Source organism: Embiotoca jacksoni, unplaced genomic scaffold (genome assembly GCF_022577435.1).
Source record: "Embiotoca jacksoni isolate LCO1_2020_lvr unplaced genomic scaffold, fEmbJac1.0.p SCAF_76, whole genome shotgun sequence".
NCBI classification, from domain to species: domain Eukaryota; kingdom Metazoa; phylum Chordata; class Actinopteri; family Embiotocidae; genus Embiotoca; species Embiotoca jacksoni.
The window spans coordinates 227,808-253,605 of record NW_027185432.1 but is presented as its reverse complement, the minus strand read 5'-3'; the positions used below and the strand labels follow the sequence as shown (position 1 = coordinate 253,605).

The window sequence follows — 25,798 nt, the reverse complement described above, 5'->3', positions numbered from 1 at the left end:
CGTGTACCTGGACTGGCCGGCTGGCACTCTGTCTTTCTACAGAGTCTCCTCAGACACACCGATCCACCTGCACACCTTCTACTCCAGATTCACCGAACCTCTCTACCCGGGCTTCGGCTTCCATCTGTCGGATCGTTCGGGGTCTTTGCGCTTCCTGAAGGAAATGTAAAAAAATGAAACCATATTTTGCCTTGTTTATACATTTTAGCTTTCTGCATTTGTCCATAAGTTTGTTTTTATATTTTTGTTGTCTTAGATTTTGTTTCACAATGCCAAAATAAAGTCAAAATAAAGAAAAACCCTTGAAAAAAATAGGTGTCTCCCTTTTTGACTGGTACAGTATATGACTGCATATTTTCATAACAGAGTGACAACAGTTTCAGACTCGGCCATTACCATCACACACCTGTCCCGATTATGTGAGCCAGCGGGGAAAAACCTCTTTTAGTTGTTGTCAATTTTATGTTTTAGTGGTAGACAGAGCTATTAATCTACAACTACTTCAAACTACAGAGTTATATATGTGTTATGTGAGAGCTGCAGCTTCTGCTTTTCACTCTGCTTTCAAGCTGCTCAGTTTTAGTGTTCTGTTGTTTTCTGAGAAAAAACGAAACTGGAAAATCATAGAGGAAGTGATGGTGTAGGAACAGTGTGAAGTATTTCTGACCATCACGGTTTATTCTTTTAGTTTTGTGTGAGAAGTGACACACAGCAGTCTTCTTCTTAGCCATGGAGGCCGGACAGCAGAGAAACCTTCCCTTCTTGATCCTGGGTACGACATATTTTCTATAATCTAGTTCTTCATACAACTGTTTCTTAATGTTCTATACAGATGGCGCATGTGTTGTAGGTAGTGCAAATGTTTATCATGACATATTAACTTAAACAAGTCTTTTATTCTTTTATCTCTTCTAGTTTCTCTCCTCTTGAACTCATCTCCACCTGCTGCAGGTCAGTCTGTCCTCCTGTCAGACGTTAAATCATTTTCATTTGAAGCACTTTATTCAAATATAGTTTGTCATGTCTTGTGCCTTTAAAGGTCAAATCAGACTAGTTGGATCTGGGTTGACTCGCTGCTCTGGAAGAGTTGAAATCTACCACAGAGCTTCCTGGGGAACAGTCTGTGATGACGGCTGGGACCTGAAGGATGCTCAGGTGGTCTGCAGACAGCTGGACTGTGGGACGGCACTGAATGCATCTTCATCCGCCAGCTTTGGTGAAGGAACTGGAAACATCTGGCTTGGTAACGTGACCTGTTCAGGAAGTGAAGGGTTTCTGACTGAGTGTCAGCACACAGGATTGGGGACACATGACTGTAAACACAATGAGGATGCTGGTGTCGTCTGTTCAGGTGAGAAAAGACGTGAATTCTACAGATACAGCTGTAGGTTTTTGAAAGTATGGACAAACAAGAATGTGCCTGAGCTATGAGTGCAGAAATGTGATGATATGTTTTGACTTTATTGAACACACCCATCGAACATTGTCAGTGCTGGTTGAAAAGTACATGAACCCTCGGATTTAATAACCGGTTGAACCTCCTTTACCAGCAACAACCTTAAAGAAGCATTTAGATCCTGCCTCACAGACCTGCTTCAACTCAGCAAAATCCCTCCAATGACTGAGGTGATGTTTTTGTCTGCTGCTCAGTGATTAGCATGCGGTCGACTCGTGAACAGAGTTTTTTTTATTTATAAATGCAGCTGATTCCAAAGGGTTCACCTACTTTGTGTTTCCCTGCTAGACTGACTGACAGCCGGTTGAGGACGGTGCTCAGTCATGACAGACTCACAAAATATATATCTTTCACACAAAAACTACTCTAACAAGATAATCATGAAGTCTGCAAAGTGTTTAGCTGATGGGTAAAACAGAACAGTTCCCTAAACTGGACAAAACAGGAAACCAGCAGTGGTAAATCTTCCACCATCAGTTATTATCTGTGGGCAGCTGCTTTTTAAAGATGTGGAAACTGCCTGATGGCTGCGACTAAGAAGCCAGAGAGCAGAACAGAAGACAAATGAAAAAGAAAATATCCTCTTCACATATTCATTAACTTAAAACGCTGTTTCCCAAAAAGTTGAGACGCTGTGTAAAATATCAATAAAAACAGAAAGCAATGATTTGCAAATCACGTAAATCCATATTTAAATGAAAATAAACCAAATAAAATACATCAAAGGTTGAAATGGAGAAATCGTTTTGTTTTGTAAAAAATATAGGTTAATGTAACATTTTTAGCAGCACATCTCAAAAAAGTTGGTACAGGCTCAACAAAAGACTGGAAAATTTGTGTAATTCTAAAAAAAAAAAACCTGGTTGAACATCTCACAACTAATTAGGTTACCATGGCAACAGATCAGTAACATGATTGGATATAAAAAAAAAAAAATAATAATTTCACAGAGGCAGAGTCCAGCAGTGAAGATGGGGAGAGGTTCACCACTCTCTGAAAGACTGTGTGGGAAAATAGTGCAACAATCTAAGAATCATGTTCCTTCATGTGAAACTACAAAGAATTAGTGGATTTCATCATCTACGGTTCATAAAATCATTAAAAGAATCAGAGAATCTGGAGAAATCTCTGAACACAAAGGACAAGTAAGAAAACCAATATTGGATGGTGGTGATATTTGGGCCCTTAGCCCACAAACTTGAATTAATTTTGGAAATTATGGACGCGGCATCCTCCAAGTTAAAGAGGAGAGGGACCATCCAGCTTGTTATCAGCTCAGGTCTAAAGCCAGCATCTGTGATGGTACGGTGATACATTAGTGAACATGGCATGGGTCGCTTGAACATCTGGAAGGAAGCATTAATGCTGAATGATATATTCAGGTTTTGGAGCAACATATGCTGCCATCCAGACAACGTCTCTTTCAGGGAAGGTCTTGTTTATTTCAGCAGAACAACATCCAACCACATTCTGCACGTATTCCAACAGCATGGCTCCGTAGTAGAAGAGTCCTCTGATAAACTGGCCTCCTGCAGTCCAGACCTGTCAATCATTGAAAACATCTGGTGTATCATGAATGAAAAATATGACAAAGGAGACCCTGAACTGCTGAGCAGCTGAAATCCTATATCAGGAGAGAATGGGACAACATTTCACTTTCAAAACTCCAGAAACTGGTCTCCTCAGTTCCAGAAGTTGTTCTTGTGTTCCAGATGTTCTACTTGTGTACTAACACTAACATCAGTACACTACAAGTACCAGGATGATGAATTCAAAACGCTCTGGACAGTGTGAAACTCTGGACACTTTCCACCCTAAACGGTCGCCATCTTGGCTCCTGCAGAAGAAGGGGGCGGGGCTACCGACTTAAAGGATTTTCAAATTAAAAGCGTGTGAGGGAGCTGCCGCTGTTCCTGAACACAAAGTGTTTCTTTTTCACTGCTGCTGCTGGACAGAAGAATCAGTGTTTATATTATTATTTATTATTTATTATTAATTATTATTATCTATTATTATTGAGTGTGTTAAACAGAGGACACAAAAACATGACGATTTCTGGGTAAGATAATTAAAACTGCAGATGTTTTGGAGGGTGATGTGTTCACATGATGAGGTCATTTCCTGTCTGTGTTAGTCTGAATGAGAAGCCGTTCGTTGTACTTGGATGAAATCAGACGTGTTTTGCCGGATTAACTGATGACATGTTGTCTCTGTAGCATCGTCGCTGCTGCTGATCTCCTCAGTATCTGTTGGACTGGTGCTGCTCGCCCTGCTGGTCCTGCTGGTGGTGTGTCTGGTCCACAGGAGGACACGTCGTGTGAAGCAGACTGTGGCTCTTGTCCAAAATCAAAGTCTGTGCACACCAAGACATATTTTACTCATTTTAAACGCACACATTCATCAGTGTTTTCCTTCGAGGTCACGTCTTGTTCTGTTGCTTGTTTTTCAGCGGCCCTCAGAGTCCTGAACGCTCATGACAGTGATGAGGACGACTACGTGAATGTTGATGAGGTGGGGAAACTCGAAGAGGATACCGGGAGAGAGGAGGAAGAGGAGAGCAATGATTATGAGGAGCCAGCGTGTGAGGACAATCATGAGGATGAGGATGAAGGCTTCAATGCAAATTACGTAGAGGCCAAGCAGATCTGTGTGTGTGTGGAGGACTCCACAGAAGAAGACGATGAAGAAGAAGAAATAACCAGTGAAGAAGAAAATGACTACGAGAATGTATCACTGCCATCAAATGAACAGACTGCCGAGTCATGTGGAGAATATGAGGATATTTATCAGAACCTTTAGGTTTGGATCACAGGCTGAATATAAAAGTGTTCGTAGATTCAGGTCTGATAAATGAGGCCGATGCAGAAGTGTTTTAAGCTGCAATACCAACGAGTGCCACTAGAGGTTTTTGCTGTGCACCGACACACTCCAACAAACACATCGACACACACACCGACAGGAACACACATACTGACACACATCAACAAACACATTATTACATTTCATTTAGCTGACGCTTTTATCCAAAACGACTTACAATAAGGTCATTTCAACCATGAGGGTACAAAACCCAGAGCAACAGGAATCAAGAAAGTACAATTTCTTTAAGAAAGCCAAACTACAAAGTTCTATCAGTAAGTGTCATTTAAAGCGTTACTAAAGTGCTACCTATTGAAGGTAAAGTCTGAAGAGGTGTGTTTTTAGTTTGCGGTGAAAGATGTATAGACTGTCTGCTGTCCTGATGTCATTGGGGAGCTCATTCCACCATTTAGGAGCCAGGACAGCAAACAGTTGTGATTTTGTTGAGTGTTTAGCTCAGTGAGGAGCAACAAGCTGATTGGTAGAAGCAGAGTGGAGGGAGCGGGCTGGGATGGAGGGCTGGACCATGTCCTGGATGTAGACTGGACCCGATCTGTTCGCAGCACGGTATGCAAGTACCAATGTTTTGAAACGGATGCGGGCAGCTACTGGTAACCAGAGAAGGGAGCGGAGGAGGAGGAGGAGGAGGAGGAGGAAGAGGAGGAGTGGAGTAGTGTGAGGGAATTTAGGAGGTTAAAGACCAGTCGAGCTGCGGCATTCTGGATGACCTGCAGAGGTCGGATGGCGCTAACAGGTAGACCTGCCAGGAGGGAGTTACAGTAGTCCAGGCATGAGATGACCAGAACCTGGACCAGAACCTGCACCTCCTTCTGAGTGAGAAGAGGACGTATTCTCCTGATGTTGTGCAGCATGTATCTACAGGAACGTTTTGTTGCAGTGATGTTGGCAGTAAGAGAGAGTTGACTGTCGAGTGTCACGCCGAGGTTCCTAGCAGTCAGGGTCGGGGATGACAGAGTTGTTGAAGGTAGTAGTCAGAGAGTTTTGGAAAGAAAGGGAAGAAGAGAGACGGGTCTGTAGTTGTTTACTTCAGACAGGTTGAGGGGGGGTTTCTTCAGGAGGGTTCACTCTCTCCTTCAGAGCGTTCAGGAAACAGCCAGTTGACAGAGAAGTGTTGATGAGATGGGTGAGAAAAGGAAGAAGGTCTGGAGCAATAGACTGGAGAATGTGAGATGGGATGGGGTGAAGGGGGCAGGTGGTTGGGGGGGTGGAGGTTACCAAGGTGAGAACTTTATTGGGAGACAGGGGGGTGAAAGAGGAAAGCGAAGGGGATGAAGATGAAGATGATGGACATGTAGTTACAGAAGCTGGGTTTGAAAATGAAAATGAGGAGCGTATGTCATCTATCTTTTTTATAAAATAGTTGACAAAGTGACTTGGAAGGGAGGAGGGAGGAGGGGAACTGGGGGGTTCAAGGAGGTTGGAAAAGATGGAGAAGAACTTTTTGGGGTTAGAAAATGAGGATTGAAGTCTGGTTTGGAAGAAAGAGCTTTTGGCTGCAGAGATAGAGGCAGAGAAAGAGGAGAGGAGAGATTGATAAGTTAGCAGGTCGTCAGGGTGGTTAGATTTTCTCCATTTCCTTTCTGCTGCTCTCATAGTGGCTCTCTGGGAGCACCAAGTCAGACAACCACGGAGCTGCGGAGGACTGGAGGACATGGAGGAGGACAGAGACAATCAAGAGAGGAAGACAGAGTAGAAAGGAGAGTGTCTGTGGCTGAGTTAGGATGCAAGAGTGAGAAAGAGTCAGTTGAAGGGAGGGCAGATAAAACAGGAGGGAGAGAGGAGGGAGAGAGGGAGCGAATGTTGCGACGGACAGATACAGAGTCTGTTGATGTGGGAGGGTTGTCAGTTTGAGAAAGTAAGAGATAAAGAAGTGGTCAGAGACATGAAGTGGAGTTACAGTGAGGTTAGATGTGGAGCAGTTTCTGGTGAAAATATAGTCCAGGTGGTTACCAGATTTGTGAGTAGGAGGGGAAGGACTGAGTGAGAGAGCAAAGGAAGACAGTAAAAGTAAAAGGTCAGATGACTTCTCTGTCTGGATGTTAAAGTCACCCAGAAGGACAAGTGGAGGACCATTTTCTGGTAAGTTTGACAGGAGGACGTCTAATTTGTCCAAGAAATCTCCCTCTTCACCTGGTGGACGGTAGAGAACAACAATGTTTAATTGTACTGGATGAGAAACTGTCACAGCATGAAACTCAAAAGACAGTGAGGTAGGAAGTGGAAGAAACGGGAAACGGGTGAAGAGAAAACCTCCATTTGGGGGAGATGAGTAAACCTGTACCACCACCCCTACTGGTGGGTCTGGGCGTGTGGCTGAAGGAGAAGGCAGAGGAGAGAGCAGCAGGGTGGATGTGTTGTCCGGTGTGGTCCAGGTCTCAGTGAGACCAAGGAAGTCAAGCGATTGCTGGATAGCAAAGCCAGAGATGAAGTCTGTCTTGCGCGTAGCTGACTGGCAGTTCCAGAGTCCTCCTGTGACGAGATGTTGGGTATGAGTGGAACGGGTGGGATAGATAAGAGAGGAAAGGATATGGTATTGGTGTGAACGAATGTGAGGCCTATAGTATCTACGAGTAGATATACGCAAAGGTATGGAAAGTAAAGAGATATTCAGATAGCAGTAAACAGAGCAGCGTTATACTCAGTGTCCCTTGAAGACTCCAACGAAAGACTCCTTTGTCTTTGTCCTCCGAGTCTTCACAGACGCTGAAGCTCATGCTTCAAGCACTTCCTGGTTTTTCAGGGTTGACGATGGTTGCTGTCCACACCCCCTGCTCATTAGACCCTCAGGCACAAGGTGGCTAAATAGGCAGCAATAGAAACTCAACAGATTTCAAAACAAAAGAAACTTTCAAAAAATCTCCAAATATTGCCAAAAACTGATAATTGACAAAGTCTATTTACCTCAAAGGTAGAAAGTAAAATAGAGTTTAGTCCTTAATAGAATTGGAATAAAAGTCCAGCACTTTAACTCTAACTGGTTCTCTTTAACTCTCAGTCACTTGAATGTAACAAAATCCTAGCTCATACAATTCAAGGTAACCAAAAAACGTACAAGCTAGCAATCTAGATAACCTAAGACAGCAGATACAATATAGTAATCTTAGAAGAGAAGCCTATTAAAGAATACACTTTGCCTTAATTCAAGTAATCCAGTTGTATGAAGTCCAATCTAAAGTCCAAATGCAAACACACACACACACACACACACACACACACACACACACACACACACACACACACACACACACACACATCGACACACACACACACGGACACACACATTGACACACACACACAGACACACACACCGACACACACACCAACAAACACACCGACACACACACCAACAAACACACAGACACACACACCAACAAGCACACCAGTAAACACACCAACACACACACCAGTAAACACACCGACACACACACCAGTAAACACACCAACACACACACCAGCAAACACACCAACACACACACCAACAAGCACACCAACAAACACACCGACAAACACACCAACACACACACCAACAAACACACCAACAAACACACCGACAAACACACAGACACACACACCAGCAAACACACAGACACACACACCAACAAGCACACCAGTAAACACACCGACACACACACCAACAAACACACCAGCAAACACACCAACACACACACCGACATACACAGCGATAAGAACACATACACACACCGACAGGAACACACACATACCGGCACACACACACCGACACACACTAAAACACACAGCAACAAACACACAGACAAAGACAACGACACACATCCCAGCAAACACGCCAACACACCGACAGGATCACTCAAACAACACAGACACCAACAAACATACACACCGACATACACACTGACAGGAAGACACGCAACGACACATACACCGACATACACACCAATAGGAACACATACACCGACACACACTGACAAACACACCGACACACACACCAACAAACGCAATGACACACACCGACACACACACAGTGACTTACGGAGGAATCCACAGAAGAGGAAGTGGAAAGGACTGCACACTGGGAAGGAATGACAAGTCCTGGTGCCTGAACTTCTGGAATGGAGTTTACCAGTTTTTTCACAATGACACAGAGATGTTCAGAGTTGATTCTGAGGGTGACACCTGCAGAGTGGCCGTGTACCTGGACTGGCCGGCTGGCACTCTGTCTTTCTACAGAGTCTCCTCAGACACACCGATCCACCTGCACACCTTCTACTCCAGATTCACCGAACCTCTCTACCCGGGCTTCGGCTTCCATCTGTCGGATCGTTCGGGGTCTTTGCGCTTCCTGAAGGAAATGTAAAAAAATGAAACCATATTTTGCCTTGTTTATACATTTTAGCTTTCTGCATTTGTCCATAAGTTTGTTTTTATATTTTTGTTGTCTTAGATTTTGTTTCACAATGCCAAAATAAAGTCAAAATAAAGAAAAACCCTTGAAAAAAATAGGTGTCTCCTTTTTGACTGGTACAGTATATGACTGCATATTTTCATAACAGAGTGACAACAGTTTCAGACTCGGCCATTACCATCACACACCTGTCCCGATTATGTGAGCCAGCGGGGAAAAACCTCTTTTAGTTGTTGTCAATTTTATGTTTTAGTGGTAGACAGAGCTATTAATCTACAACTACTTCAAACTACAGAGTTATATATGTGTTATGTGAGAGCTGCAGCTTCTGCTTTTCACTCTGCTTTCAAGCTGCTCAGTTTTAGTGTTCTGTTGTTTTCTGAGAAAAAACGAAACTGGAAAATCATAGAGGAAGTGATGGTGTAGGAACAGTGTGAAGTATTTCTGACCATCACGGTTTATTCTTTTAGTTTTGTGTGAGAAGTGACACACAGCAGTCTTCTTCTTAGCCATGGAGGCCGGACAGCAGAGAAACCTTCCCTTCTTGATCCTGGGTACGACATATTTTCTATAATCTAGTTCTTCATACAACTGTTTCTTAATGTTCTATACAGATGGCGCATGTGTTGTAGGTAGTGCAAATGTTTATCATGACATATTAACTTAAACAAGTCTTTTATTCTTTTATCTCTTCTAGTTTCTCTCCTCTTGAACTCATCTCCACCTGCTGCAGGTCAGTCTGTCCTCCTGTCAGACGTTAAATCATTTTCATTTGAAGCACTTTATTCAAATATAGTTTGTCATGTCTTGTGCCTTTAAAGGTCAAATCAGACTAGTTGGATCTGGGTTGACTCGCTGCTCTGGAAGAGTTGAAATCTACCACAGAGCTTCCTGGGGAACAGTCTGTGATGACGGCTGGGACCTGAAGGATGCTCAGGTGGTCTGCAGACAGCTGGACTGTGGGACGGCACTGAATGCATCTTCATCCGCCAGCTTTGGTGAAGGAACTGGAAACATCTGGCTTGGTAACGTGACCTGTTCAGGAAGTGAAGGGTTTCTGACTGAGTGTCAGCACACAGGATTGGGGACACATGACTGTAAACACAATGAGGATGCTGGTGTCGTCTGTTCAGGTGAGAAAAGACGTGAATTCTACAGATACAGCTGTAGGTTTTTGAAAGTATGGACAAACAAGAATGTGCCTGAGCTATGAGTGCAGAAATGTGATGATATGTTTTGACTTTATTGAACACACCCATCGAACATTGTCAGTGCTGGTTGAAAAGTACATGAACCCTCGGATTTAATAACCGGTTGAACCTCCTTTACCAGCAACAACCTTAAAGAAGCATTTAGATCCTGCCTCACAGACCTGCTTCAACTCAGCAAAATCCCTCCAATGACTGAGGTGATGTTTTTGTCTGCTGCTCAGTGATTAGCATGCGGTCGACTCGTGAACAGAGTTTTTTTTATTTATAAATGCAGCTGATTCCAAAGGGTTCACCTACTTTGTGTTTCCCTGCTAGACTGACTGACAGCCGGTTGAGGACGGTGCTCAGTCATGACAGACTCACAAAATATATATCTTTCACACAAAAACTACTCTAACAAGATAATCATGAAGTCTGCAAAGTGTTTAGCTGATGGGTAAAACAGAACAGTTCCCTAAACTGGACAAAACAGGAAACCAGCAGTGGTAAATCTTCCACCATCAGTTATTATCTGTGGGCAGCTGCTTTTTAAAGATGTGGAAACTGCCTGATGGCTGCGACTAAGAAGCCAGAGAGCAGAACAGAAGACAAATGAAAAAGAAAATATCCTCTTCACATATTCATTAACTTAAAACGCTGTTTCCCAAAAAGTTGAGACGCTGTGTAAAATATCAATAAAAACAGAAAGCAATGATTTGCAAATCACGTAAATCCATATTTAAATGAAAATAAACCAAATAAAATACATCAAAGGTTGAAATGGAGAAATCGTTTTGTTTTGTAAAAAATATAGGTTAATGTAACATTTTTAGCAGCACATCTCAAAAAAGTTGGTACAGGCTCAACAAAAGACTGGAAAATTTGTGTAATTCTAAAAAAAAAAACCTGGTTGAACATCTCACAACTAATTAGGTTACCATGGCAACAGATCAGTAACATGATTGGATATAAAAAAAAAAAAATAATAATTTCACAGAGGCAGAGTCCAGCAGTGAAGATGGGGAGAGGTTCACCACTCTCTGAAAGACTGTGTGGGAAAATAGTGCAACAATCTAAGAATCATGTTCCTTCATGTGAAACTACAAAGAATTAGTGGATTTCATCATCTACGGTTCATAAAATCATTAAAAGAATCAGAGAATCTGGAGAAATCTCTGAACACAAAGGACAAGTAAGAAAACCAATATTGGATGGTGGTGATATTTGGGCCCTTAGCCCACAAACTTGAATTAATTTTGGAAATTATGGACGCGGCATCCTCCAAGTTAAAGAGGAGAGGGACCATCCAGCTTGTTATCAGCTCAGGTCTAAAGCCAGCATCTGTGATGGTACGGTGATACATTAGTGAACATGGCATGGGTCGCTTGAACATCTGGAAGGAAGCATTAATGCTGAATGATATATTCAGGTTTTGGAGCAACATATGCTGCCATCCAGACAACGTCTCTTTCAGGGAAGGTCTTGTTTATTTCAGCAGAACAACATCCAACCACATTCTGCACGTATTCCAACAGCATGGCTCCGTAGTAGAAGAGTCCTCTGATAAACTGGCCTCCTGCAGTCCAGACCTGTCAATCATTGAAAACATCTGGTGTATCATGAATGAAAAATATGACAAAGGAGACCCTGAACTGCTGAGCAGCTGAAATCCTATATCAGGAGAGAATGGGACAACATTTCACTTTCAAAACTCCAGAAACTGGTCTCCTCAGTTCCAGAAGTTGTTCTTGTGTTCCAGATGTTCTACTTGTGTACTAACACTAACATCAGTACACTACAAGTACCAGGATGATGAATTCAAAACGCTCTGGACAGTGTGAAACTCTGGACACTTTCCACCCTAAACGGTCGCCATCTTGGCTCCTGCAGAAGAAGGGGGCGGGGCTACCGACTTAAAGGATTTTCAAATTAAAAGCGTGTGAGGGAGCTGCCGCTGTTCCTGAACACAAAGTGTTTCTTTTTCACTGCTGCTGCTGGACAGAAGAATCAGTGTTTATATTATTATTTATTATTAATTATTATTATCTATTATTATTGAGTGTGTTAAACAGAGGACACAAAAACATGACGATTTCTGGGTAAAATAATTAAAGTTGCAGATGTTTTGGAGGGTGATGTGTTCACATGATGAGGTCATTTCCTGTCAGTGTGTTAGTCTGAATGAGAAGCCGTTCGTTGTACTTGGATGGAATCAGACGTGTTTTGCCGGATTAACTGATGACATGTTGTCTCTGTAGCATCGTCGCTGCTGCTGATCTCCTCAGTATCTGTTGGACTGGTGCTGCTCGCCCTGCTGGTCCTGCTGGTGGTGTGTCTGGTCCACAGGAGGACACGTCGTGTGAAGCAGACTGTGGCTCTTGTCCAAAATCAAAGTCTGTGCACACCAAGACATATTTTACTCATTTTAAACGCACACATTCATCAGTGTTTTCCTTCGAGGTCACGTCTTGTTCTGTTGCTTGTTTTTCAGCGGCCCTCAGAGTCCTGAACGCTTATGACAGTGATGAGGACGACTACGTGAATGTTGATGAGGTGGGGAAACTCGAAGAAGATACCGGGAGAGAGGAGGAAGAGGAGAGCAATGATTATGAGGAGCCAGCGTGTGAGGACAATCATGAGGATGAGGATGAAGGCTTCAATGCAAATTACGTAGAGGCCAAGCAGATCTGTGTGTGTGTGGAGGACTCCACAGAAGAAGACGATGAAGAAGAAGAAATAACCAGTGAAGAAGAAAATGACTACGAGAATGTATCACTGCCATCAAATGAACAGACTGCCGAGTCATGTGGAGAATATGAGGATATTTATCAGAACCTTTAGGTTTGGATCACAGACTGAATATAAAAGTGTTCGTAGATTCAGGTCTAATAAATGAGGCCGATGCAGAAGTGTTTTAAGCTGCAATACCAACGAGTGTCACTAGAGGTTTTTGCTGTGCACCGACACACTCCAACAAACACATCGACACACACACCGACAGGAACACACATACTGACACACATCAACAAACACATTATTACATTTCATTTAGCTGACGCTTTTATCCAAAACGACTTACAATAAGGTCATTTCAACCATGAGGGTACAAAACCCAGAGCAACAGGAATCAAGAAAGTACAATTTCTTTAAGAAAGCCAAACTACAAAGTTCTATCAGTAAGTGTCATTTAAAGCGTTACTAAAGTGCTACCTATTGAAGGTAAAGTCTGAAGAGGTGTGTTTTTAGTTTGCGGTGAAAGATGTATAGACTGTCTGCTGTCCTGATGTCATTGGGGAGCTCATTCCACCATTTAGGAGCCAGGACAGCAAACAGTTGTGATTTTGTTGAGTGTTTAGCTCAGTGAGGAGCAACAAGCTGATTGGTAGAAGCAGAGTGGAGGGAGCGGGCTGGGATGGAGGGCTGGACCATGTCCTGGATGTAGACTGGACCCGATCTGTTCGCAGCACGGTATGCAAGTACCAATGTTTTGAAACGGATGCGGGCAGCTACTGGTAACCAGAGAAGGGAGCGGAGGAGGAGGAGGAGGAGGAGGAGGAAGAGGAGGAGTGGAGTAGTGTGAGGGAATTTAGGAGGTTAAAGACCAGTCGAGCTGCGGCATTCTGGATGACCTGCAGAGGTCGGATGGCGCTAACAGGTAGACCTGCCAGGAGGGAGTTACAGTAGTCCAGGCATGAGATGACCAGAACCTGGACCAGAACCTGCACCTCCTTCTGAGTGAGAAGAGGACGTATTCTCCTGATGTTGTGCAGCATGTATCTACAGGAACGTTTTGTTGCAGTGATGTTGGCAGTAAGAGAGAGTTGACTGTCGAGTGTCACGCCGAGGTTCCTAGCAGTCAGGGTCGGGGATGACAGAGTTGTTGAAGGTAGTAGTCAGAGAGTTTTGGAAAGAAAGGGAAGAAGAGAGACGGGTCTGTAGTTGTTTACTTCAGACAGGTTGAGGGGGGGTTTCTTCAGGAGGGTTCACTCTCTCCTTCAGAGCGTTCAGGAAACAGCCAGTTGACAGAGAAGTGTTGATGAGATGGGTGAGAAAAGGAAGAAGGTCTGGAGCAATAGACTGGAGAATGTGAGATGGGATGGGGTGAAGGGGGCAGGTGGTTGGGGGGGTGGAGGTTACCAAGGTGAGAACTTTATTGGGAGACAGGGGGGTGAAAGAGGAAAGCGAAGGGGATGAAGATGAAGATGATGGACATGTAGTTACAGAAGCTGGGTTTGAAAATGAAAATGAGGAGCGTATGTCATCTATCTTTTTTATAAAATAGTTGACAAAGTGACTTGGAAGGGAGGAGGGAGGAGGGGAACTGGGGGGTTCAAGGAGGTTGGAAAAGATGGAGAAGAACTTTTTGGGGTTAGAAAATGAGGATTGAAGTCTGGTTTGGAAGAAAGAGCTTTTGGCTGCAGAGATAGAGGCAGAGAAAGAGGAGAGGAGAGATTGATAAGTTAGCAGGTCGTCAGGGTGGTTAGATTTTCTCCATTTCCTTTCTGCTGCTCTCATAGTGGCTCTCTGGGAGCACCAAGTCAGACAACCACGGAGCTGCGGAGGACTGGAGGACATGGAGGAGGACAGAGACAATCAAGAGAGGAAGACAGAGTAGAAAGGAGAGTGTCTGTGGCTGAGTTAGGATGCAAGAGTGAGAAAGAGTCAGTTGAAGGGAGGGCAGATAAAACAGGAGGGAGAGAGGAGGGAGAGAGGGAGCGAATGTTGCGACGGACAGATACAGAGTCTGTTGATGTGGGAGGGTTGTCAGTTTGAGAAAGTAAGAGATAAAGAAGTGGTCAGAGACATGAAGTGGAGTTACAGTGAGGTTAGATGTGGAGCAGTTTCTGGTGAAAATATAGTCCAGGTGGTTACCAGATTTGTGAGTAGGAGGGGAAGGACTGAGTGAGAGAGCAAAGGAAGACAGTAAAAGTAAAAGGTCAGATGACTTCTCTGTCTGGATGTTAAAGTCACCCAGAAGGACAAGTGGAGGACCATTTTCTGGTAAGTTTGACAGGAGGACGTCTAATTTGTCCAAGAAATCTCCCTCTTCACCTGGTGGACGGTAGAGAACAACAATGTTTAATTGTACTGGATGAGAAACTGTCACAGCATGAAACTCAAAAGACAGTGAGGTAGGAAGTGGAAGAAACGGGAAACGGGTGAAGAGAAAACCTCCATTTGGGGGAGATGAGTAAACCTGTACCACCACCCCTACTGGTGGGTCTGGGCGTGTGGCTGAAGGAGAAGGCAGAGGAGAGAGCAGCAGGGTGGATGTGTTGTCCGGTGTGGTCCAGGTCTCAGTGAGACCAAGGAAGTCAAGCGATTGCTGGATAGCAAAGCCAGAGATGAAGTCTGTCTTGCGCGTAGCTGACTGGCAGTTCCAGAGTCCTCCTGTGACGAGATGTTGGGTATGAGTGGAACGGGTGGGATAGATAAGAGAGGAAAGGATATGGTATTGGTGTGAACGAATGTGAGGCCTATAGTATCTACGAGTAGATATACGCAAAGGTATGGAAAGTAAAGAGATATTCAGATAGCAGTAAACAGAGCAGCGTTATACTCAGTGTCCCTTGAAGACTCCAACGAAAGACTCCTTTGTCTTTGTCCTCCGAGTCTTCACAGACGCTGAAGCTCATGCTTCAAGCACTTCCTGGTTTTTCAGGGTTGACGATGGTTGCTGTCCACACCCCCTGCTCATTAGACCCTCAGGCACAAGGTGGCTAAATAGGCAGCAATAGAAACTCAACAGATTTCAAAACAAAAGAAACTTTCAAAAAATCTCCAAATATTGCCAAAAACTGATAATTGACAAAGTCTATTTACCTCAAAGGTAGAAAGTAAAATAGAGTTTAGTCCTTAATAGAATTGGAATAAAAGTCCAGCACTTTAACTCTAACTGGTTCTCTTTAACTCTCAGTCACTTGAATGTAACAAAATCCTAGCTCATACAATTCAAGGTAACCAAAAAACGTACAAGCTAGCAATCTAGATAACCTAAGACAGCAGATACAATATAGTAATCTTAGAAGAGAAGCCTATTAAAGAATACACTTTGCCTTAATTCAAGTAATCCAGTTGTATGAAGTCCAATCTAAAGTCCAAATGCAAACACACACACACACACACACACACACACACACACACACACACACACACACACACACACACACACACACACACACACACACACATCGACACACACACACACGGACACACACATTGACACACACACACAGACACACACACCGACACACACACCAACAAACACACCGACACACACACCAACAAACACACAGACACACACACCAACAAGCACACCAGTAAACACACCAACACACACACCAGTAAACACACCGACACACACACCAGTAAACACACCAACACACACACCAGCAAACACACCAACACACACACCAACAAGCACACCAACAAACACACCGACAAACACACCAACACACACACCAACAAACACACCAACAAACACACCGACAAACACACAGACACACACACCAGCAAACACACAGACACACACACCAACAAGCACACCAGTAAACACACCGACACACACACCAACAAACACACCAGCAAACACACCAACACACACACCGACATACACAGCGATAAGAACACATACACACACCGACAGGAACACACACATACCGGCACACACACACCGACACACACTAAAACACACAGCAACAAACACACAGACAAAGACAACGACACACATCCCAGCAAACACGCCAACACACCGACAGGATCACTCAAACAACACAGACACCAACAAACATACACACCGACATACACACTGACAGGAAGACACGCAACGACACATACACCGACATACACACCAATAGGAACACATACACCGACACACACTGACAAACACACCGACACACACACCAACAAACGCAATGACACACACCGACACACACACAGTGACTTACGGAGGAATCCACAGAAGAGGAAGTGGAAAGGACTGCACACTGGGAAGGAATGACAAGTCCTGGTGCCTGAACTTCTGGAATGGAGTTTACCAGTTTTTTCACAATGACACAGAGATGTTCAGAGTTGATTCTGAGGGTGACACCTGCAGAGTGGCCGTGTACCTGGACTGGCCGGCTGGCACTCTGTCTTTCTACAGAGTCTCCTCAGACACACCGATCCACCTGCACACCTTCTACTCCAGATTCACCGAACCTCTCTACCCGGGCTTCGGCTTCCATCTGTCGGATCGTTCGGGGTCTTTGCGCTTCCTGAAGGAAATGTAAAAAAATGAAACCATATTTTGCCTTGTTTATACATTTTAGCTTTCTGCATTTGTCCATAAGTTTGTTTTTATATTTTTGTTGTCTTAGATTTTGTTTCACAATGCCAAAATAAAGTCAAAATAAAGAAAAACCCTTGAAAAAAATAGGTGTCTCCCTTTTTGACTGGTACAGTATATGACTGCATATTTTCATAACAGAGTGACAACAGTTTCAGACTCGGCCATTACCATCACACACCTGTCCCGATTATGTGAGCCAGCGGGGAAAAACCTCTTTTAGTTGTTGTCAATTTTATGTTTTAGTGGTAGACAGAGCTATTAATCTACAACTACTTCAAACTACAGAGTTATATATGTGTTATGTGAGAGCTGCAGCTTCTGCTTTTCACTCTGCTTTCAAGCTGCTCAGTTTTAGTGTTCTGTTGTTTTCTGAGAAAAAACGAAACTGGAAAATCATAGAGGAAGTGATGGTGTAGGAACAGTGTGAAGTATTTCTGACCATCACGGTTTATTCTTTTAGTTTTGTGTGAGAAGTGACACACAGCAGTCTTCTTCTTAGCCATGGAGGCCGGACAGCAGAGAAACCTTCCCTTCTTGATCCTGGGTACGACATATTTTCTATAATCTAGTTCTTCATACAACTGTTTCTTAATGTTCTATACAGATGGCGCATGTGTTGTAGGTAGTGCAAATGTTTATCATGACATATTAACTTAAACAAGTCTTTTATTCTTTTATCTCTTCTAGTTTCTCTCCTCTTGAACTCATCTCCACCTGCTGCAGGTCAGTCTGTCCTCCTGTCAGACGTTAAATCATTTTCATTTGAAGCACTTTATTCAAATATAGTTTGTCATGTCTTGTGCCTTTAAAGGTCAAATCAGACTAGTTGGATCTGGGTTGACTCGCTGCTCTGGAAGAGTTGAAATCTACCACAGAGCTTCCTGGGGAACAGTCTGTGATGACGGCTGGGACCTGAAGGATGCTCAGGTGGTCTGCAGACAGCTGGACTGTGGGACGGCACTGAATGCATCTTCATCCGCCAGCTTTGGTGAAGGAACTGGAAACATCTGGCTTGGTAACGTGACCTGTTCAGGAAGTGAAGGGTTTCTGACTGAGTGTCAGCACACAGGATTGGGGACACATGACTGTAAACACAATGAGGATGCTGGTGTCGTCTGTTCAGGTGAGAAAAGACGTGAATTCTACAGATACAGCTGTAGGTTTTTGAAAGTATGGACAAACAAGAATGTGCCTGAGCTATGAGTGCAGAAATGTGATGATATGTTTTGACTTTATTGAACACACCCATCGAACATTGTCAGTGCTGGTTGAAAAGTACATGAACCCTCGGATTTAATAACCGGTTGAACCTCCTTTACCAGCAACAACCTTAAAGAAGCATTTAGATCCTGCCTCACAGACCTGCTTCAACTCAGCAAAATCCCTCCAATGACTGAGGTGATGTTTTTGTCTGCTGCTCAGTGATTAGCATGCGGTCGACTCGTGAACAGAGTTTTTTTTATTTATAAATGCAGCTGATTCCAAAGGGTTCACCTACTTTGTGTTTCCCTGCTAGACTGACTGACAGCCGGTTGAGGACGGTGCTCAGTCATGACAGACTCACAAAATATATATCTTTCACACAAAAACTACTCTAACAAGATAATCATGAAGTCTGCAAAGTGTTTAGCTGATGGGTAAAACAGAACAGTTCCCTAAACTGGACAAAACAGGAAACCAGCAGTGGTAAATCTTCCACCATCAGTTATTATCTGTGGGCAGCTGCTTTTTAAAGATGTGGAAACTGCCTGATGGCTGCGACTAAGAAGCCAGAGAGCAGAACAGAAGACAAATGAAAAAGAAAATATCCTCTTCACATATTCATTAACTTAAAACGCTGTTTCCCAAAAAGTTGAGACGCTGTGTAAAATATCAATAAAAACAGAAAGCAATGATTTGCAAATCACGTAAATCCATATTTAAATGAAAATAAACCAAATAAAATACATCAAAGGTTGAAATGGAGAAATCGTTTTGTTTTGTAAAAAATATAGGTTAATGTAACATTTTTAGCAGCACATCTCAAAAAAGTTGGTACAGGCTCAACAAAAGACTGGAAAATTTGTGTAATTCTAAAAAAAAAAACCTGGTTGAACATCTCACAACTAATTAGGTTACCATGGCAACAGATCAGTAACATGATTGGATATAAAAAAAAAATAATAATAATTTCACAGAGGCAGAGTCCAGCAGTGAAGATGGGGAGAGGTTCACCACTCTCTGAAAGACTGTGTGGGAAAATAGTGCAACAATCTAAGAATCATGTTCCTTCATGTGAAACTACAAAGAATTAGTGGATTTCATCATCTACGGTTCATAAAATCATTAAAAGAATCAGAGAATCTGGAGAAATCTCTGAACACAAAGGACAAGTAAGAAAACCAATATTGGATGGTGGTGATATTTGGGCCCTTAGCCCACAAACTTGAATTAATTTTGGAAATTATGGACGCGGCATCCTCCAAGTTAAAGAGGAGAGGGACCATCCAGCTTGTTATCAGCTCAGGTCTAAAGCCAGCATCTGTGATGGTACGGTGATACATTAGTGAACATGGCATGGGTCGCTTGAACATCTGGAAGGAAGCATTAATGCTGAATGATATATTCAGGTTTTGGAGCAACATATGCTGCCATCCAGACAACGTCTCTTTCAGGGAAGGTCTTGTTTATTTCAGCAGAACAACATCCAACCACATTCTGCACGTATTCCAACAGCATGGCTCCGTAGTAGAAGAGTCCTCTGATAAACTGGCCTCCTGCAGTCCAGACCTGTCAATCATTGAAAACATCTGGTGTATCATGAATGAAAAATATGACAAAGGAGACCCTGAACTGCTGAGCAGCTGAAATCCTATATCAGGAGAGAATGGGACAACATTTCACTTTCAAAACTCCAGAAACTGGTCTCCTCAGTTCCAGAAGTTGTTCTTGTGTTCCAGATGTTCTACTTGTGTACTAACACTAACATCAGTACACTACAAGTACCAGGATGATGAATTCAAAACGCTCTGGACAGTGTGAAACTCTGGACACTTTCCACCCTAAACGGTCGCCATCTTGGCTCCTGCAGAAGAAGGGGGCGGGGCTACCGACTTAAAGGATTTTCAAATTAAAAGCGTGTGAGGGAGCTGCCGCTGTTCCTGAACACAAAGTGTTTCTTTTTCACTGCTGCTGCTGGACAGAAGAATCAGTGTTTATATTATTATTTATTATTTATTATTAATTATTATTATCTATTATTATTGAGTGTGTTAAACAGAGGACACAAAAACATGACGATTTCTGGGTAAGATAATTAAAACTGCAGATGTTTTGGAGGGTGATGTGTTCACATGATGAGGTCATTTCCTGTCTGTGTTAGTCTGAATGAGAAGCCGTTCGTTGTACTTGGATGAAATCAGACGTGTTTTGCCGGATTAACTGATGACATGTTGTCTCTGTAGCATCGTCGCTGCTGCTGATCTCCTCAGTATCTGTTGGACTGGTGCTGCTCGCCCTGCTGGTCCTGCTGGTGGTGTGTCTGGTCCACAGGAGGACACGTCGTGTGAAGCAGACTGTGGCTCTTGTCCAAAATCAAAGTCTGTGCACACCAAGACATATTTTACTCATTTTAAACGCACACATTCATCAGTGTTTTCCTTCGAGGTCACGTCTTGTTCTGTTGCTTGTTTTTCAGCGGCCCTCAGAGTCCTGAACGCTCATGACAGTGATGAGGACGACTACGTGAATGTTGATGAGGTGGGGAAACTCGAAGAGGATACCGGGAGAGAGGAGGAAGAGGAGAGCAATGATTATGAGGAGCCAGCGTGTGAGGACAATCATGAGGATGAGGATGAAGGCTTCAATGCAAATTACGTAGAGGCCAAGCAGATCTGTGTGTGTGTGGAGGACTCCACAGAAGAAGACGATGAAGAAGAAGAAATAACCAGTGAAGAAGAAAATGACTACGAGAATGTATCACTGCCATCAAATGAACAGACTGCCGAGTCATGTGGAGAATATGAGGATATTTATCAGAACCTTTAGGTTTGGATCACAGGCTGAATATAAAAGTGTTCGTAGATTCAGGTCTGATAAATGAGGCCGATGCAGAAGTGTTTTAAGCTGCAATACCAACGAGTGCCACTAGAGGTTTTTGCTGTGCACTGACACACACTCCAACAAACACATCGACACACACTGACAGATGTTCAGATCTGAGGTGCTTTGGTTGAACCACAGACTGAATATAAAATAATGTCAACAAAGGGATAACCACCGGCAGGGCACAACACACACACACACACACACACACACACACACACACACACACACACACACACACACACACACACTACCTACACAAACACATGCACAGTACATACTGGCCGTGACCAACATGTGACACGCAATGCCGTGAACTGTGTGACCGCCTCTAGTCTGCAGCAGCACATTAACACAAAGTGGTTCTGATACACCAATGATTAAACACTTGAGGAGGAATACACACACACCGACACACACACCGACAGGAACACACACACACACACACACACACACACACACACACACACACACACACACTGACAGGAACACACACACCGACACACATACAGACAGATGTTCAACCATCTCAGGTGCTTTGGTTGAAACCACAGACTGGATATTAAAGTGTTCGTAGCTTCCAGGTCTGAAAAATGGTTCCGATGCAGAAGTGTCTTAAACTGCAATACCACCGAGTGCCACTAGAGGTCGGCTCCAAAAAGCCTCCAGCTCCATAGACTCCCATTCAACTTCTCTCATCAAATCCAAAGTGAATAAAATGTGTCCATCAGTTATCTCGGTGTTGTTAGCTAAAGTCACTCCTTCTTATTAGTTTTCTGGAGGTCCATCTGAAAATAATCCCTCATTCATTAGAAAATAAACTTTAAAAAGACCTGTTTTTTGGGGGGGCGTGTCTGTTTGATTGACAGGCCAGTGGTGCAGTCAGGTTCCAGCTATCGGTGCGCGGGACGTAGTATCGTCAGGTTTCCAATCAGATTGAGTCAAACATGGAGTGAACTACATGTAAATCAAGAATTATCCGGTTTGTGTTTGCTTGCTGGTCAGATCATTCAGATCCACCGCTGGCTCCTCCCCCAGCTCGTCCAAATATGGTCACTTCCTGCTCCAAACTAGCAAAGATGGTGATGGACAGAATCTGAACTGGAGGCTTCATTACGTTCACAAACCAACAATGACCTCTGATGGCTGCTGATTGGTATTTACACATTGTGAATTTACACTGAAGCATTTTCACTTTTTTTATTTTTTTATTCAAATTTCCTAAAGATGCTTTTTTCAGGATCTTTTGGCACAAACAAATATAACCGTGACCAGTATTAATGTGACAAGTCACATTCAGCCATAAACAATAACTGGACTGAGCTGGATGATGTAATAATATCCTGGTAATTTAGAGATGAGGAAGGAATGGCCATCTTGAATCTCCCTCTCTATTTCTGTCCCTGGCATCCCCCAGTTCACTGACACACTTCTTTATTTTTGCACTGATGGCTCAGACTTGACATCTGAATCTGCCCAGCTTCAGCTCAGATCAGCAGCTAAAACAATCCGACTCTTCAACGCAGATATTTAACAGGAACACTGACGACAAAATGTTTCATGGGTAAAATGTTTGAAAGACCCTCATCAATAAATGAGCATCACGTGAGATGAACTGGTGTCACTTTGTCTCGTGTGATATTTCCCACCTCTGCTTTCAACAACTATTTAACCAATCACATTCCAGTTGGTCGACCGTTTGAGCCAATGACGTGAGGGCAGAGTGAAAGCGTGACGCCCTGAAGTCCACAAATAGACGTGACACAGTCTCCTTGTAATGTTCACACACACGTGCAGACAGGCTGTGTGTGTGTGTGTGTGTGTGTGTGTGTGTGTGTGTGTGTGTGTTCACGTTGAGCTCATCCTTGGAAGAGGCAGCGGCGGAGACGCGTAACCCGACGCCAGGCCGGCTTTGTGTGGTTGAACAGCTGCTGGAGTCACTTCCTGAGTGTCACTTCATACCTGATCAAGGAAAAATGCACATGAAGTGTATGAGAAGGTATTTCCCAGAGTCACAACACACGATCACGTACTGGATTTGAACATATCTTAGTTATGGTCCATCAGTTTTTAAAGTGTGTTCACCTCTCAGGGAAAAGGTGCTGCGATCATCAGGCCCTCAAAGGCTATTTCAACTATTTTAAAAAAAATGTGTTTTTGTGCTTTCAGATGCAAAGATTGATTTTGCTGTCTAGAGTCAATATAAAAGTGTGGCCAGCAGCTGGTTAGCTTAGCTTAGCTTAGCCTAAAGACTGGCATCAGGGGGAAACAGCCAGCCTGGTTCTTTTAGAGACTGAACTTTATCTTCCTGCCAGCGACTCTAAAGGACAATGATCAACACGTTCTACGTTGTGTGTTTAAACCATAAAAACATAAGAACTGAGGTGAAAAACATGACCGACCAGCAGGTTTATCTTTATAAATCTGTAGAGATGAAGGACCGAGACAGAGCTGTTGGATGTTTGGGACAAATCAGCACCGCTCACGTGGTCCAGTAGTTAAATATACGTGAATGATACAAGGTGTTGAATCTGCTGCACCTTTCAGTCTGAATAAACATTTACAGGGGTTGTGTTAATAAATTCAATAAGTCATAACCTGACATGAAAAGATTCAGTTTCAGTCACTTGGCAGAACCACAGACTGTACACGAAAGTGGACGTAGAAAAATTAGGCCGATGCAGAAGTGTCTTAAGCTGCAATACCACCGAGTGCCACTAGAGGTCGGCTCCAAAAAGCCTCCGGCTCCATAGACTCCCATTCAACTTCTCTCGTTAAATACAAAGTCAATAAAATGTGTCCATCAGTTATCTCGGTGCTGTTAGATAAAGTCACTCCTTCTTATTAGTTTCCTGGAGGTCCATCTGAAAATAATCCCTCATTCATTAGAAAAGAAGATTCAAAAAGACCTGTTTTTGGGGGCGTGTCTGTTTGATTGACAGGCCTGTGGTGCTGTCAGGTTACAGCTATCGGTGGGAGGGACGTAGTATCATCAGGTTTCCAATCAGATCAGTCAGATCCAGCGCTGGCTCCTCTGAACTGGAGCCTTCATAATGTTCACAAGCCAACGGGTGACATTTTTAATTTGTTGAGTCTGAAAACATTTGCTGAATAAAGTTTTTCTTTGAGTTGTGACATCATCCCAGAGATCTGCAGACTGCAGCACACTTTAAAGATCCATATCTGCATCACATCTGAGGAATGACAAATCAGAAACAAGATATTTTCACATGCACACAAACACAAAGAGGATGTGACCATGAGGCGTCTTTAGCTTTTTGATGAGTTGCATTCCTGTCTGAGACACGCTCACCAACGGCAGTGAGCTCATGGGGTTTAAATAGCGTGGTGGGAGGGCCACTGCAGAGCAGCTGGCATTTAAAACGGACTGCTGGGTAGGATCACACACTTCACTTAGAGACACTGAGGAAGCCTCCATTTCTCACTGCTTACTGGAGCCCGAAGATCTGAAGTCAGAGATCTGCCGATATGATGTCCCAGCACGCCGCTCTGAGCAGCCTGTTTGCCGATGACCCGTTCTTCAGCCAGGACCGGCTGCTGTGGCCACTGCATCACAAGGCCCTCTCCTCTCTGCAGCAGGACTTCTTCAACCGCAGGGCCAAGCTGGCAGACAGCCTCCTGAGGGAGCTCCACGATGGGACCCAGCTGGTCAAACTCAGCCAGCTGCCGCTCGTTTCCTCCTCGTTGGCACGGTAAGTGATCTGAGTGTTCAGACCTCCGGTCGATGGGCTCGGGTCCAAACAGGTGGACGGGTCAGAACACCTGCCCGAGCTCATGAACTGGTTCTGTTTTCAGGCTGAGTGACGGTGAGGAGCAGCGGAGGGAGGGTCTCAGCCCGGAGCTGCAGAAGAACACACAGCAGACTTCGGAAAACAACGGCGACCTACTGGTGACCCTCGACGCTCGCGGCTACGCCCCCAGTGACATCACCGTCAAACTGGAAGGGCGGAGCTTGGCCGTGGTGGCCATGAAACAAGGGGGAGCCGAAGAGAGCCAGTCCTGCTCCTCCTCCTCCTCCTGCGCCTCCTTCTGCTCCTTGGCGTCATCTCAGGCAGGATTTGTGCAGAAGATCGACCTGCCCGCTCACCTGGATCTGTCCAGCCTCTCATGCTCCCTAATGGATGACGGACAGCTGCGTATCCATGCCCCCGTGGCCAAGCAGCCAATCAGCGAGGAGCAGCAGGTGCCCATTCGCTTCAGGTCGTCGCTGGAGTTTCCAATCAAAACAGACAAAAGAGAGGAGGAACACACAGACTGACGCACACAAGACACACACTCCCTCACATGAAAACACACGTTGAGCGAAGATATGTTTGTACGCACACACTTCCACTAAAGACTCGATCATGACTCAAGTTTACAATTATTAAATAAAGAGAAGATGTATTTTCTAATTACTGGTGTAAAATGTTTAAAATAAAATAAAGTTCTGAATGGAAAATGATTTTATAAATAAA

The 25,798-nt window shown here is 43.8% G+C and overlaps 4 protein-coding genes across 4 annotated transcripts; all 4 read left to right on the top strand.

Annotated features, from left to right (window-relative positions):
- The first annotated feature begins 707 nt into the window (after positions 1-707).
- On the top strand, positions 708-4,425 carry LOC138215478 (scavenger receptor cysteine-rich type 1 protein M160-like). Its single transcript, XM_069177665.1, has 5 exons — positions 708-772; positions 916-951; positions 1,040-1,351; positions 3,673-3,807; positions 3,906-4,425. Exons 1-5 carry the CDS (start codon positions 730-732, stop codon positions 4,253-4,255), a joined length of 876 nt encoding a protein of 291 aa, XP_069033766.1. The 5' UTR covers positions 708-729; the 3' UTR covers positions 4,256-4,425.
- Positions 4,426-9,206: 4,781 nt separating this feature from the next.
- LOC138215476 (scavenger receptor cysteine-rich domain superfamily protein-like) lies at positions 9,207-12,910 on the top strand. Its single transcript, XM_069177662.1, has 5 exons — positions 9,207-9,271; positions 9,415-9,450; positions 9,539-9,850; positions 12,166-12,300; positions 12,399-12,910. The coding sequence occupies exons 1-5, from the start codon at positions 9,229-9,231 to the stop codon at positions 12,746-12,748; spliced, it is 876 nt and encodes a 291-aa protein (XP_069033763.1). The 5' UTR covers positions 9,207-9,228; the 3' UTR covers positions 12,749-12,910.
- Positions 12,911-17,716: 4,806 nt separating this feature from the next.
- Positions 17,717-22,941, top strand: LOC138215477 (scavenger receptor cysteine-rich type 1 protein M160-like). The gene is made up of 5 exons (XM_069177664.1): positions 17,717-17,781; positions 17,925-17,960; positions 18,049-18,360; positions 20,681-20,815; positions 20,914-22,941. Exons 1-5 carry the CDS (start codon positions 17,739-17,741, stop codon positions 21,261-21,263), a joined length of 876 nt encoding a protein of 291 aa, XP_069033765.1. The 5' UTR covers positions 17,717-17,738; the 3' UTR covers positions 21,264-22,941.
- A 1,773-nt stretch (positions 22,942-24,714) lies between these two features.
- On the top strand, positions 24,715-25,798 carry hspb9 (heat shock protein, alpha-crystallin-related, 9). The gene is made up of 2 exons (XM_069177666.1): positions 24,715-25,033; positions 25,137-25,798. The coding sequence occupies exons 1-2, from the start codon at positions 24,810-24,812 to the stop codon at positions 25,597-25,599; spliced, it is 687 nt and encodes a 228-aa protein (XP_069033767.1). The 5' UTR covers positions 24,715-24,809; the 3' UTR covers positions 25,600-25,798.